Source organism: Aplidium turbinatum, chromosome 4, assembly GCF_918807975.1.
Source record: "Aplidium turbinatum chromosome 4, kaAplTurb1.1, whole genome shotgun sequence".
NCBI lineage: Eukaryota > Metazoa > Chordata > Ascidiacea > Aplousobranchia > Polyclinidae > Aplidium > Aplidium turbinatum.
Genome location: NC_137475.1, coordinates 1,976,462 through 1,992,734, shown reverse-complemented (window position 1 = coordinate 1,992,734; position 16,273 = coordinate 1,976,462). Strand labels below are relative to the sequence as shown.

The window sequence follows — 16,273 nt, the reverse complement described above, 5'->3', positions numbered from 1 at the left end:
CTAGTGTTCCCAATGAGGATGTGCTTTCTTTTTGGTCTTTGTGCCAATGACCGGTGTGCTTCACTGGCCGTCTCATTCAGTGGCATAACGGATCTGAATCTTGTAACTTGCGTAGGATCACTAGTCACTGTAGGTAATGATGATCTTCATCGTGTAGAAGTAAGGTGTTTACCCAGTTGAGAGAGTTTACTTCGTTTTTTTGAACCTTTTGGTCTGTCGTGGGGTAGGCTACTCTGTTGCTGTCCATTAGTTAGTAAGTAGGTAGGTTAGTAACTAAGTAGGCTACAAGTTACTGTAGACTAGTTAGTAGGTTCTACAGTTCGAATAGTTCACCACTTCCATGACATAAAGAAATCAAGCTATGAACAGCAAACGTCTTTATCGATTTCAAAATGAATATACACCACTACTTGCAACAGCTACTTTACAATTGGCAATAACTTAGATTGATTGATTGAACTTCCATTTTTACATTCTATTTAATGTTGACTGGAGCTCTACAATCGTTTTCAATACATTTTTCATTATAACTTCTACTCCACATAATACACAACTCTCGACACAACTCTAAACACAGCTCTAATAATAAAAATCAAATCACGCGGCTACTTATACCAGGTGTGCTTGGAGTAGAATCTCTCAGAGACTAAGGTAATATTACATCACAAGAATTTATTGTTTTGGCCAAAAAATCAGAGAAGTTTGCAGAATGTCATTGTCGCTACCTTTTAGAAGCAGATGTTACAATAACAGATTGCGTAACAAAAGGTTAATATCAGCCAGTATTATCGAAGCACCACAACCGAATTACGCAATAAAATAGTTCACTCATTTTAGAACAAAATGCAACCTACCGCAGACTACGCATATTGATCGTAACACTTACTATTAAAACGTTTCTATAAGCATCTCTTTACTGAGAGCTTTAACCCTATATGTAGCGACACGGAGTTTTATGAGGACGCCCCACTTTAGTAGTGAAATATTTCTCAGAAGGAAATATGCTGGAAGTATGAAATTTCTTGACTTTTAGTTTTTATTCTTTGCAAATTTTCTAAACCTAATAGTCCGGCAGCCCGTGACGTATTTGTAACATCATAAGGTACAAAAGGTTTGAGTGTTTTATCAACCTTGCCCCACTGTGGGATGTTCAGAAACCCACATCCGAGGTTTCACTGCTGGGGCGTTTGGGGGCTACGGCCTGGTGAAAAACCCATTTTGGGGGTCAAAAAAACATCATAAGGTACAAGAAAAAAACCTATGCTAGATTTTATGCCTTCACTTGTAGACTTTGGAACAAGTCGATCTGGGTGCCCCAGGTGGGGCATTCCCGAATAAGGGGCCCCCAAAGTTGGGGCAAAATACGTAAAAATAACATCATAAGGTACAAAGATGGAACTTTTTTCATCAGTTGGGGCATGTTCCACTGAGTACGAAACAACTTTTCTTATGGCCCCAAGGTGGGGTTTAACCTTATTTTAGGGGTACAACCCCTAAAATTCACAAAATTAACATCATAAGGTACATGGATGAAACCAAGTGTAGATGATAATACCTCACTTACGGATTTCAAAACATTAAAATTTGGTCGCCTCGGGTGGGGCATTCCTGAATAAGGAGCCCCCAAAGTTGGGGCAAAATACGTAAAAATAACATCATAAGATACAAAGATGGAACTTGTATCATCAGTTGGGACGCGTTCCACCGAGTTCGAAAAAAACTTTTCTTATGGCTCCAAGGTGGGGCTTAACCTCATCTTAGGATATACAACCCCCAAATTCAAGGTTGTAGCCTATTTGGATGAAACCAAGTGTTTGTAAAACGTCAAAAAAATTTTGCATCAGCTGAGGATTTTTCCTAGCACAAAGACTGATACCGGATGCGAAAGTCATAATTCCATAATAAGCAACTGCGCTATAATTTAATATTTCACTGGTTGAAGACTGTAGTGTACAGTAGCATACAATGTGATAATGATTTGGCGCAACAGGCATGCTTTCGTCATAGACTATTAAGTGTTACTCTGTATGACAACATAATGATATTATGCTACTCTTGTGGTTATATTTCGTACAAGACAAGAGTCGAAGACAATAATAGCGCATAAAGAACTCCACGTGCTGTTTCTGAAATTCTCATACTGACTGCCAGTTAACCTGCGCCATTAGAAATGTAAGATTTAGTATTATAGATTAAAGATTTTGAATCTTGCCAGTGTGCAGTGCCGGTTCCAGTAGCCTACCATTTTAGTTCTACTCAATAGAAAAGGTTAATTTGATGAAGATATTTACAACAAACTAAAAGCTAAGCTACATCTCAGGTTAGCAGACAACATTAGTAGCACAGAAGCATCTGGCTGATGCAAAAAGTAGAATTCGACCACGACAACTACCGGTAGTAACCAGTTCACAAGGGCTATCAAATAATAAAGTTTTAGTCTTCAATTGTTTAGAATACCGGTAGCGTAGTCTACGTTTTGAGTTCCTACCAAGAATTTTCAAGGAAAACCGAAACAGGAGAAAATGGCAAGACTGCCCAGTACTGGTATGGATACCTACTTAAAACTTGTCAAGACGTACCTCCTCTTTGCTCGGAGTATTCATTCTGCAAATCATCAGTTGTTTGTGCACTGCATAGGAGAGATGTCAAGCGTGTTCTTCATTTTCAACCAACCAAATTATGCAAGATGGATTTTGCGACTGCAGGATAACATGCTAAAAATGAAAGAAACTCACCCTGGAATAAGTGATCTGTTTTCACCTTGGAATAAGGCATCTTGTCCGTAAAAAGAACTGAAAAAAACTTCTATGGATGTGCTGTTGATCAAACTTTGGAGCAAACAATCAATGCAGAATCCGCCAATCGATTCACTGGGATTACGTCTTTCACCAATTCAATTGGTGCCAGACAGAGATGGGCACTTACCCACTTTATGCGCCAAACGATCCTTCCCCACTTCTATGAAGATCTGGGGATGACATCAGCAGAGAAAGCATCATTCGACCTTCATCCTTCAAGCATCGATAGAGATCGCAGACATTTGGATAAACTAATGCAAAAAGTAAGCAATACAGTTAATCCATTTAGTGCAGGCTTCGATGTATCCTTTCTATTCAATATTAGCACAGAAAAAGCAGTCGCTCCTGCCACTTCAAATTTTCTTTTGAATGTTTTTCAAAAAGGAACTGAGGATAGAAACAAATTTATTAGTCAATGCCACCAGGACGCTAGCACCTTCAACAAGCCAATACGTAAAAACAAAATCTGCAACTTTGCTTCTGAAGCTGCCGTTGTCAAAAGCATAACCCGCGAAGGCAAATTTTCTCACTTGAGAATGGAACGCAAATTGATTGGAAGGCTTCTATGTTTAGCAGTAGATCACAAGGTAGACATGGAATTGATGCTGTCTTACCCCTTCACACCAGTACCACTGTCTTTGTGCCATATGGATGCAACGATGAAATCAACCCAAAAGTCAATGCTTTTGAAGGCTCTTTAAAAAAAAAATTGAAAGTACAGATCCGCCTTTTGTTGACTGCACGTTGATCGATGGTATGTTTCTTCTTCACACTCTTGGATATTTGCCGATGACGTTCGGAGGTGTTGCAAAGACGACTTTGAAGAAATTGTGCAGACACAGTGAGAAAACAATACACGTTGTTTTCTATAGAACTATATCGCCGTCCATCAAAGATGCCCAGCGAGATCGCCGAGCAATTCATGACTTCCGCGATCAGCAATACGTCACCGAAGGAGAGGCCATGAAACGACCTGTTAATTTTGCAGCCGCAATGAGGAATGACAACTTCAAGCAAGTATTGGTGTATTTTCTTGTTAATTCTTGGAAATCAGATGAGTGTTCCAGCTTCCTCGACTTAAAGGTTCTTTATGCTACACTTGATGAAAAATGTTATGTTTATCGAAAAGATGGCGAAATGTTGTCTGGTGAAGAGAAGTCCTTGTTATGCTACCACGAAGAAGCAGATACGCGCCTAATGCACCACATCGTCACCGCATGCCAAGATGTGAAAAATGTGGTAGTCCGCTCTAATGACACGTATGTTCTGATTATACTGTTGGGAAATTTGTCGTTCGTACAAAAAGACGTAAACATATGGATGGAAATTGGTGTACAGGCAAACAATACTCTGAGATGTATTGATGTATCAAAGCTTGGCAGTACTTTATCTCCAGACATGCTTTGTTCGCTTCCCGGTTTTCATTGCTTTACAAGCTGTGATTATACAGCTGCTTTTTTGGGTAAAGGGAAGGCTCGACCCCTTAATATATTGGAGAAAAATGTGCATGCTCAACATGTCTTTGCTGCTTTGAGATATTCGAAAAATCTTGATGAAACCATTGAAAAGGGCATTGAAAAATTTGTGTGCCAGATGTATGGATGTAAAAGTGGTCATTGCCTTAATGAATTACGATTTAAAGAAATCATTGAAACATACAAACCGAAAAGTTCCAATCCATTGCGACGACTGAAAGGTTCAGATGGAAGCAACTTTCCCCCGTGCAAAACTGCGCTCCATCAGAAAATACTCAGAGCGAATTACATTCGTGGCATTTAGAATCATGTTGCCGAAAAAGGAAGCTTTTTCCAGACACCAGTTGAAAGCGGCTGGCATTTGGAAGATGGTAAATTCACTCCAGCTTGGTTTCATGGAGATCCAGTTCCGTCCACGCTGGATAACGTTCTGCAAAGTGAGAAGGGTTTGGACCAAGACGGAACAGAATCAGATGATGAAACAACAGAAACGGATGAATGTGACTTTTCTGACGACGAACCTGCAGACCTTTAATGAATAGATGTTTTTGCCTTTCTCCACCTCAAGCATAAATAAACTGTCGGCTATAGCCTACATAAGCAACTTTTTACCTTTATTCTTGTAAAAATGGGGATAGAGTATGATTTGAACTTGTATTAATTTTACGGTTTCCACCAGAACTCACGAAACCACATGGAACAAACTGTTAGGATAAATTATTTCACATGCCTGCAAACCGGGGCCAATGGTGCATAGCCTACTCAAGAGAGATTATGCAGGAGGCATGCTTTTTCAAGAAGACTTTTGACTTGATAAACAGGGCATACGTTTTCAAATAGTTCAATGTGCATCTTTTCGTTCTAGTGTAGCCTATAGTTTAACGTTTCTTTCGCACGCCTTCCAGGTTTCCATATTTTGTAGCGAGCAATTTTTCCATTCCTTTCAGCACAAATCACATGTTATTCGAGAAGTCCTCTCAGTTGTTTAAATGAGACCACATAGTGTGATTTGTTTCTGTTCAGTGTTTAGCCTGAGAGAAACTTAAATGTAGGTAGGCCTACGTACAATCAGGGGCGGATTTTCAAACTAAATTAGCCCGGGAATTTAAAAATAATAACGGTCCACTTCTATCAAAATAGATTTAGCATAAAAATGCTCGTTTCACAAACAATTTATTTCATTTCAGAAAAAGTCTTTCATCGGTAATATGATGTAGGCTATAAAATTAGACATTGTACGTATTTGTACAGCAAGCTTCGATTTGTAACTTGAATCATTGTCAGTGTTATTCAAACAAACAATAAGGATATAGCGCTACGACTATTATATTTCAAATAAAATTTTCTTTTGTACATAAAACAGGACAGTCAGGGCCGGATTTAGCTGATGGGGAGCCCGGGGCACTTTTAGATCGGGGGCCCCCATGCGAAAAACCATCTCTACGTCTACAGTAGCATCAGTCCAGTAGCCTACTGCACAGCATTTTGCAGACTTTAAAGGCCAAAAGGAAAAAATATATAACAAAATCACATTTTTTTCCACATAGGGGAGCCTTTCAAAAGTCGGGGAGCCTAAGGCAACTGCCCCCCTAAATCCGGGCCTGAGGACAGTGACCCTCTGACCGGCCAACCGGGAACGTTCTCGAATTCCCAGTAGGCTAATGATTAGCCGCCAATCCACCCCTGCGTACAATATCTATTTTCATTGTGATAAATTTTAACCTAATAAGCAAATGTTATGCTGTGTAGATATTATATCTTACATACTTCGTTGATTTTCCAAAATATTTGCAGACGTTTTGAAATATATACGTGAGACACTATTGGTTTTATACCTTATGATATTAATTTTGTGAATTTTAGGGGTTATACCTCCAAAATGAGGTTAAGCCCCACCTTGGAGCCATAAGAAAAGTTTTTTCGAACTCGGTGGAACGCGTCCCAACTGATGATACAAGTTCCATCTTTGTATCTTATGATGTTATTTTTACGTATTTTGCCCCAACTTTGGGGGCTCCTTATTCAGGAATGCCCCACCCGAGGCGACCAAATTTTAATGTTTTGAAATCCGTAAGTGAGGTACTATCACCTACACTTGGTTTCATCCATGTACCTTATGATGTTAATTTTGTGAATTTTAGGGGTTGTACCCCCAAAATGAGGTTAAGCCCCACCTTGGGGCCATAAGAAAAGTTTTTTCGAACTCAGTGGAACATGCCCTAACTGATGATACAAGTTCCATCTTTGTACCTTATGCTGTTATTTTTACGTATTTTGCCCCAACTTTGGGGGCTCCTTATTCGGGAATGCCCCACCTGGGGCGACTAAATTTTAATGTTCTGAAATCCGTAAGTGAGGTACTATCACCTGCACTTGGTTTCATCCATGTACCTTATGATGTTAATTTTGTGAATTTTAGGGGTTTTACCCCCAAAATGAGGTTAAGCCCCACCTTGGGGCCATAAGAAAAGTTGTTTCGTACTCAGTGGAACATGCCCCAACCGATGAAAGAAGTTTCATCTTTGTACTTTATGATGTTATTTTTACGTATTTTGCCCCAACTTTGGGGGCCCCTTATTCGGAAATGCCCCACCTGGGGCACCCAGATCGACTTGTTCCAAAGTCTACAAGTGAAGGCATAAAATCTGGCATAGGTTTTGTTCTTGTACCTTATGATGTTTTTTTGACCCCCAAAATGGGTTTTTCACCAAGCCGTAGCCCCCAAACGCCCCAGCAGTGAAACCTCGGATGTGGGTTTCTGAACATCCCACAGTGGGCCAAGGTTGATAAAACACTCAAACCTTTTGTACCTTATGATGTTACAAATACGTCACGGGCTGCCGGACTATAAACTGGTCTTTTTTTATTCTTCCTGCTCTTCACAATAATTATTTCGTGTCAGGTAGCCAGACATTTTCGTGCAATGCTAAATATATATAATTTAATGTAAGTGTAATATAAATTCTTCCTGACATACTTTCTACACTTCATCAATAGCTTCTTGCCATATTTTCTTCTAATGGTAGTAAAAATTTTACTACCATTACAAGAAAATATGGCAAGAAGCTATGTAATATAAATGTTAGTGAAATTACTTTGAAATGCAAAAACGCCCAAAAATGCCTTATATTTATGAGCAAAAGTAATTTTATGTTTAGTTTAGCATTACTTTATGTTATAATTCAAAAACTTCAACTTGGAAGCTACTTTTGGAAAGTAGAATAAAAACTGAATTTCTGACGTCTGTTCATCTCAAACACTTTATTTCAATAAATATGATGGGTACAAGTTTAATTTATATACGCACAATACACATGGCTATTATCTTGTAAAATATTTTGGCTTTGTGATTTTCATAGCTCCCGTTATTAACGATTTATTAGCATGGGGCTAAGATAGCCAGTGACGTGCTTTCCGCGTACGAAAACAGCTCGTATTAAAATAGGGTTAACCAGCGGTTTCGCTTTTATTGGGATCATGAGAATGTTCTTATTCCAATAGAATTTATATTTGAATCTCCACACTTATGTGTTAAAAGTCACATTTACAATAGACTTTAATCATATAAGTTGTAGTCAGAAGACGAATCCATTGCTCAAGTATGAACAGAAGTCATCGTCGATGTCATTTCAATTTATGAACGAAAACAGAGCAACATCACTTGGCAGTCATCCTTCAAACTACCTACACATGGTACTAAAAAGTTTAGGAATGAATAAAACAAAATAAGCTTCAAATTAAAATTTTTATTAAATTATTTAGGTTATAACTGGTCCCTTCAAAAGTTGTTGGGTGCAATTGGGGATAACCAGTTGGGGACCAGTGGAGTGTGCTTCGTCCTACCTCAAAAATGGGATCAGAAAATATTATCCTGGGTTTTATACAAACGTCCCAGCATTGATTAACTGGGTAGCAAGGAAAACATATAAAGGTGATTATGGTTGACTTCGATTGCATTTGTATTTGTTTTGTATTGTCTTAAATACAGCGCGCCTCCATTGGTAGGCTATATGAGTTCGTTGCTTATCTTGCACAAAGTGTGACTTACAACTTAAGTATTTGTTTTTCATAAGTAAGCTTGATACCTTAATATCAGAAGCAAATCAAGGGGATACCGCCTAGGTAATCCACGAGTCATGACGTACTGTAGGAGGAACTTGGATCAAAGGGGAACTTAGTCACGTGCTTTCTAGACAAAAACAAAAAACAACATCAAATCTGTTTTGTGTTTTTGCAAACTTTTGTCATTCGCTCTACTACATTGTATTAGTCTAACTAGAGGCAAAAGCACACAGTACGTGTATTTTAAATCACTTGCAGATTGCGCATATCAAAATCACTTGCAGTCATGCGCATATCAAAAACTAAAAAAACAATAAAGTGAAAGCAAATACTCTGTGGTAAAAACAGCATTGTTTTGCTAACAATGGGGCTAAGGGAATTGAAATTGAGAGTGGAAACTTTAACTGCAAAGGAATAATAGGATTATTAAGAGCATTGCTAAATCAACAAGTAGTCGCCGAAAATCATTTCTACAAAACATTATGTGACTTTTAGGCTGCAAAGAAAAGCGTTTGAAATGTAGTGATTATACAAAACAAGTTGGGAGAATTTTTGAACTTTTCTGGTTTTATGAAAAATCACTAAAAGCACCAAAAAATTACTTTAATTGTGTTGTAATATCAATATAAAAAATAAGCGGAATGATTGTAGCTTTAGTAACAAATTTTACATACAACTTTACCTTTCTTTGTCTACCATGTTGGCAATTCAAAAATTCTTAAAAAATAATAAATTCCTGATAGTCTTCTACTTTTACTAAATGGGATTTAAAATTTTAAGTTTATACCAAACACCTTTTCTCCAACTTTTACAGAAATCTAGCTTTTGCTATTATGGTAATACAACATTTTTGTCCTAAAAAACCAATCATTGTTTAGAAAGCAAAGTATGCAATAAAAAACGATCAAACTGAGTTAAAATTTTACAAGGCCAGGACCCCAGACGTGCAAGTAACATTTTTGACCCTTTCGACTTCAATTTTGTATAGTCTAATTATTCTTGCAAATTTCGTTTTATCAGAGTTTTATTGCTCCCAAAAAATTTTTTTATGTATGTTCTGCTGCTCAATTATATTTCAACATTTCAGAGATTGGCTGTTCTAAAGAATTGTCAAAATTGGAAAGAGGCAGAAAATGCAAGAAACCCTGTCGTTCTGAAAGCGATTGCAAAGGATCGCGAAGGAAATGCAGATGTGACGATGTATGCGGAATGTCTTGCTTTAACCCAGGTAGAGAACAAATTTTCGGCAACAATATTGCCGCTATAAATCATAATAAACTAAAGAAAGACTTGCACATTTCTTTTTACTTTATCAACCTTTTTAATTTTGTTGACACTCTAAAAAATGGAAAACGAAAACTAAAATTACGCAGTTGTCTTATTTTGCAATTTGTTTAATATTTTATAATATATTGTAATGTATGTTTTTGAATTTATAATGTATGATTTTTTTATATCTCTCTATGTATATCTCTCTATGATTTTTTATATGTCTCTTGTTCTCAGCACTTGATTAAAGCTGTGAGGGCAAGCTTAGCCATATACGAGCATATAGCGCATAGAGGTGCAGCGATTAAATTTTTAACCTAAATCAGGCGTGCCCAAAGTCTGACCCGCTGGTCAACTCCGGCCCGCGATACGTTTTTGTATGGCCCGCGCCTGTTGTTTCACAATGTGCTATGTTTGGCCTGCAGACACACAGAAATCATACCAAGTCAACTTGCCTTATTACAAATTTAAATAAGACAGCATTTTCTCACAGACAAGAGAAAAGTTAATCATTCTTGCGTCATAATTGGGAAATCAACTATTGTCTCGAAGAGTATATAAATGAGTAACTGATATGCGAGCATTTATTCATTTTCTTTTTAGCGAATTCGGCATTTTGCTGCAATTGAAAAGAACTTATTGCTCTTCACTTCTTTCTGCGTGAACCTTGATGAGGTTCCACCTCATGTGCAGATAATTGGGCTTCACTGCGGCGCCGAGTAGCGAAGGCGACAGCAACATATCTACTTTGTGTTTTTTTACTAGCAGATGGATAAATAAAATTCCAAAAATGCAAACGTTGATAAAGAAATGATTGAGCTTATTCGGATCAACATATTTAAACTTGATTGCTTGTCTACCGGTAACCTCAAAACAAATTTAACCTGGGTATTGAAATCAAGACGCCAGTTCATTCTTTGCAATAAGACAACTGTGTTTAAAAAGTTCCTAGATGTTGTAATTTATAATGGAAAAGCAGATAATTTGTATTCTTACTTATCACATCCGTTGATAGGCTATATAGCTTATATAAAAAAATACTTAAACCTGCATTATGGCTTTGTTGTATGAAAATTATATTACATAACACAATGTTACTATATAATGTCGCTTTATTCAAGCAAAACAAGGTTATCAGATAATATGGTTGAACTGCAGCCTCCCCGGCATTATTGCCTGGAGAAAAGTTTGGACATTCCTGCCCTAAATCCATTTCCTTGTCAAGTGTCAAAAAATAATAAGATGTAGGCCTACCACTTTCAGAAGGAATTCTAACCCACATCAGCACGATTGATAACATTCTGTGCTTATCGCATCTTGGCAGCAGGGAATGGGATGGAATGGAAAGGAAGGCATATTTTGCGATGGAATATGGAAAATGTTAAAGATGGAATAGAATAGAAGATTTGTGTGATGGGATGGAAGACAGTATTCCATCATTCCATATCAATTCCATCATTAACTTTCAAGCCTAACATGGTTAAAGACATAAAAAATTGCTAAAAAATTATCGCAAAGGTTAAATTGTTGAACAAGCGAGTTAGAAGAGGCACCGTTTCAGACGCTCGACATGTACTTCGAAAGCAATGGACTTGAGTTGATAGCGGCTTTGAAGGAGGACATACCTGACCACTTAGACCAGCTAGCCAAGAAGATGGACAACTACTTTCCGAATTTGGACACAGCTAGTCTCCAATGGTGCACTGATCCCTTCACATGTGATGACAGCCAGGTGGATGATGACGACTTTCCGGCCAAAGAAGAATTTATCACTCTCCGAATGAACAAAGCGTTGAAACTTGATTTCAAGGGGAAAGGCTTGGAACCCTTCTGGTTCGGCACACTCCAGGACGCACCAACATTAGCGACACGGGCATTAAATATCCTGACATCTTTTTCAACAATGTATCGCTGTGAACAAGGCTTTTCAACTGTCTTGGGAATGATAGACAAAGAAGCGCAATCGCCTGGATGTCGAAAGCGACGTAAGAACCGCCCTCAGTACCACAAAGCCCAGGATCACAAAGTTGGCGGCTGAAATCCAGGCTCAACCTTCGCATTGAATGTTTACCACGCATTGTTATCTTGTATTCAGTGTTGTATTGCATTTTCATTGTCATAGTTAGCCCATTCAAATTACATAGCAATAAACACTTTTGTTTTGAAAACTGATCGTGGGGGTAATTGACTCACTTCAGGGTGGAGATTAGGGTAACAGCCAAAAAAGGTTGGGAACCCCAGCCTTAGCTGAAATTAGTTTTTGTCCATGCATACAAAGTACAGTAGCCTACGACTGAAAGCTTTGCTTTGCATTTTATTATTGTTTTTGTTTTTTTTACTGAAATAAGATTATAGGATACTTCTTACTTTATACTGCAGATAAAAGGTTGTTTTTTCTTACTTATGAAATAGCCATTGAACTTCCGCATTAAATGCGCTCAGCATGGCATCACAGAGAATTATCACAAGGCCAAAAACTAATGGCAGATACAGCATGTCAACAAACAATAGGTATTTATGAAACAACAGGTTTTTAAACATTGACAAAACACGGTAAACAATCACTCCAACGCTTTCCATCTCGCTGTGACTCTTTGTACAAGAAGTGTTGAAGTTGCACCGAAACAAGACTACATAGCCTATAATGTGCTGCAGGTCTAGTTTAACTTCTAACACCAGACTGTACGTTGCATAATCCTTACAAAAATACTGCTGTTAAAGGTTTAACTCAAATTTACCGTATAGTTCGTGGTCTTACTTGTAACATACACAATACAGGAATAACAAAATTTGCAGATGGAAGATGGAAAAAAATGAGATGGAATGGAATAGGGACAGGATGGAAGAAAATCTCAGGATGAAAAATGGAAAAAACGTCTTTCATTCCATTCCATCCCATACCCTGCTTAGACTAAAGATTTTGTTTTCTTCTTTTCGATGAAAGGTTGTTTTCTCTTACTTATGAAATGGCCGTTGATCTTCCGCATTACATTCGCTCAGCATGGCATCACAGAGAATTATCGCAAAGCTGAAAACTAATGGCACATACAGCATGACAACAAACAACAGGCATTTATGAAAAAAAAAGTTTTTAAACAGTGACTACAAAATGTAGTTAATCGTATTTGTTGTACTTTTTAGAGGCAACTTGTAAAATGGATGATGATTTTCCTGACGGAAAAGTATTCGGAGAAAAAACTTATGGAAAAAAAGTGACGTATTCCTGTAACTATGGCTACAGGTTGCATGGCAACGCACAGAGAACTTGCAGATCCGACAGAAAATGGAGTGGGGTGGTTCCCATGTGTGTTCCAGGTATTGTGATTCTGCAGGGATTATCAAAGTTCAATATTCTGCCCAGTATCAAACCAAAAAAGATAAAATGTGTAAAGTATAGCCTGCGCCATTACTTTTTTGTAGCCAAGTTTTTTCGTTTTGAAAATCTTGCGCAATTCATTTACATCTGAGATGCTGAGCCACTCATGAGACCTATTTTTCTGAATAGATATTTTATATATCCATTTATATATAATTTATATAAATGGTGATCTCTCTAGTAAATTGAAATAGACTATTAGACACTCATTGAAGTAATAGTTAAGTAAAGCAAAATGTAGTTTAAGCAACAACATTTCAATTTTTTTTTTTAAAACATTTTATTGTTTGTTTTTTAAGTGACGTGTTCCACTCTTTATTCGCCTGCTAATGGATTTGTTAATTCCCAACCTCAACCATGGCGGCCTGGAGACACGGTGCAATATTTGTGCAAAGATGGATATTTTATATCTGGCTCCAATAAGCTCACTTGCCGAAGTAATGGAACATGGTCAGGGGAAGCGCCGAATTGTATAAGTAAGAATGCAGAAAGTGATTATATTTTAATATTAATTTAATAATAATTAATATTAAAGTATTATTTTAACTATTTTTTTTTTATGATTTTGATTATTGATGTCGCGTAAAACTTATCTCATATTGTATGCGCCAACCAGATTACAAAATATATGATTACTTCTCTCCCAGAATTCCACTATTTCAGCATATAATTTCAAATTATTTTTTCAACAAATTCTAAACACGTGAGACAAATCGTGACAGTTGATATGTTTGTTATTGTGCGTACAAAAAAAACTAAAACACGATACGGTTGAGTTTCTGCAACAATATGGCGTACATGCACTTATAATCAAAGCAACCACGGTGTAGCAACAGAAATGAATAGCACTTACTGGTTAATTTACATGCGTTTTGACGACAAATTAACAAATCAAGGAAATGTCATGTTCAAAACACTGGTCTATGTAACCTAATCAGCAATGAAACATATAAACAACAATGGTAATCATAACGAAATCGTTGCAAGCAAAGACATAAATACAGTACAGTACATGGTTTCGGCGAAGCTGCAGCGCCATATACAATTGCATGCTCCGTGAAGTACAACGGTTGCAGTGCGTTGTAGCGGTGAAAGAAAGATGTTGACCGTAAAACACAAGTAATGTACAGCTACCGCAAAATGACTTGAGACCTACCTTATTTTTAAAGAAAAACAGAGGTTTATTTGTTATAAACGCTTTTATTAAAAATAGTCACTTTTGTTAATATTTTGTCATATTGCCCTTGTTTTTGATAACCATTTGCAAGCATTTGGGCATAGAGTCGCTTAAATTTCTAAAATAATGTGGTGTCATTTCCAGGCACCACACTTTTTTCAGTTCTTCTTTAAGAGTATCCAGGTTAGGAGTTTTTTTTTTCGGCTATTGTTCTCTTCAGTTTATGCCAGCAATTTTCGATGGGATTTAAATCCGGGCTGTTGCCAGGCCATTCAAGAACATTTATCTGTTGCTGTTCAAGGAATCTTGTTACTTTTTTGGCTTTGTGGTAGGGTGCACTATCATGCATGAACACCTCGGAGCTGTGAATGTGGAAGAAATTGAGCATATGCTCCTCTAAAACTTGCATATAGAGATCAGCGTTCATTTTTTTGTTTTTTGGAAGAAAGTGCAGGCCTCCCTTTCCCTTCTCTCCAGAAAAACTTCTCCACACCATGACTGACTGTGGGTGTTTAACAGTCGGAACCGTATATCGAGGATCAAAACGATCAGATGACCTTGGACGCTGCACCGTAGTAGACCCCATCTTAAAGACCTGGAAGTTGCTCTCATCAGAGAACATTACTTTTCTTCATTGTTCAGTGGTCCAATGGGCATTTTTCTTGGCAAATGCTAGCCGTTGTTTTTTCATCCGCTCATTGATAAGAGGCTTTTTGGCAGCTTTACGGCTAGGAAGATCCAAGTCCTTTTGGAGGCGGTGCTGAACTGTCCAGATTTTTACATGCTGCAGCAGATCTGGATGAAGATCTTGCAGGCCTAATGCTGTTAAACGAGGGTTCTTTTGTAGTTCTCGTTTCATGATGTTTCAGTTTATTTAGATGTTTTTTTTTCCTTCCTCCACCAAACTTATGCTTGGGAACTGTTTTGCATGGAAGACTTTTGGCTGCAGCCAAGACCCTCATAATGGTTACTTTTCCTCTTCCACTTTGCTAGCATATGACTTTTATTGGCACATTTTCCTGTCTCCATGCAAGAATACGAGCCTTCTCTTCATTACTAGTATACTTTCCAGGCATGACAAGTTTACTACAAAAATATTTACTCACCTCCGAAAACATTTACTTTGGATTCTCTTCTGCTTTCAAATTAACTATGATTCTCCAAGAACTTCCTCTGAATTCTCATCACTATTTTATTCTAATAAAATGCCCAAAGCAATTCTACAGTAACATTGTCTTGCTAATATCCCATTGTGTACGTATTATACATCATAATTGATTTGAGTGAAACAATTGCCTTTTATGCAATACACAATGGTTTAATACTTATTGCAATTAAAAACGTGTGAAAATGATCGAGGTCTCAAGTCATAAATACAGTACATGGTTTCGGCGAAGCTGCAGCGCCATATACAATTGCATGCTCCGTGAAGTACAACGGTTGCAGTGCGTTGTAGCGGTGAAAGAAAGATGTTGACCGTAAAATACCAGTGATGTACAATTGTACATGTCTGCAGACAGCATATCTCCAAATTAAAAACGTTAAACAAGAAAAATATAATATATTTTGAATATTATTTATAATGAACATTATTCATTTCTAACAGCAGTTGCAGCGTTCATCTGTTGAATGTGAAAGTAAAGCCCTGTAAGAGCACTATATTCTTCAATCTTAGAAGCAAATGAAAGATATACAAAGCGCCGATTAGCCATGCTAAACAATTTCCATTTTGCTTCACTATCAGACATGATAGCTGTGTAATGTTGTTGTAGCCAAAGCAATCATTGCCAGGCATGGAGGAAACACGTAGGCCTCGTGGGCCTGGCCCACCTACTTTATTTTCTGGGTGAGCCCAGCCCACCCACTTTTGAAAGCCAAATTTCTTTCAAAAGGTAGAGAAAATGGCAAATCAGAGAGGAAGTTTCAAAAAAGGTCTTCACTCATTCAATACGCACTAGTTTGATTACGGTATCTTTGATAACTCAATGATGAAATCCAATCTTTAAACTTTTCTGTTGAGCCCACTATTGATGGGAAGCATGTGTGGGTGCGGTTGCGTGTGATTGGTGGAGCAATCTATCAATCAATATAATTATTCTCTATGGTTGAAACAATG

The 16,273-nt window shown here is 37.5% G+C and overlaps 1 protein-coding gene across 1 annotated transcript; it reads left to right on the top strand.

The window, feature by feature from the left end:
* Nucleotides 1–4,581: 4,581 nt before the first annotated feature.
* On the top strand, nt 4,582–14,977 carry LOC145768336 (uncharacterized). Its single transcript, XM_082579813.1, has 6 exons — nt 4,582–4,773; nt 8,036–8,204; nt 9,423–9,563; nt 12,746–12,919; nt 13,280–13,430; nt 14,878–14,977. The coding sequence occupies exons 1-6, from the start codon at nt 4,582–4,584 to the stop codon at nt 14,975–14,977; spliced, it is 927 nt and encodes a 308-aa protein (XP_082435939.1).
* The last annotated feature ends 1,296 nt before the right edge of the window (nt 14,978–16,273 follow it).

Bases quoted from the DNA above. Each gene is read 5' to 3' on its own strand.
- LOC145768336 (XM_082579813.1), top strand. From the start codon at position 4,582: ATGTTGCCGAAAAAGGAAGCTTTTTCCAGACACCAGTTGAAAGCGGCT. The intron at 9,564-12,745 runs GTAGAGAACAAA...TGTACTTTTTAG, and splicing joins AATGTCTTGCTTTAACCCAG to AGGCAACTTGTAAAATGGAT. The intron at 13,431-14,877 runs GTCAGGGGAAGC...GCTTTTTGGCAG, and splicing joins TGCCGAAGTAATGGAACATG to CTTTACGGCTAGGAAGATCC.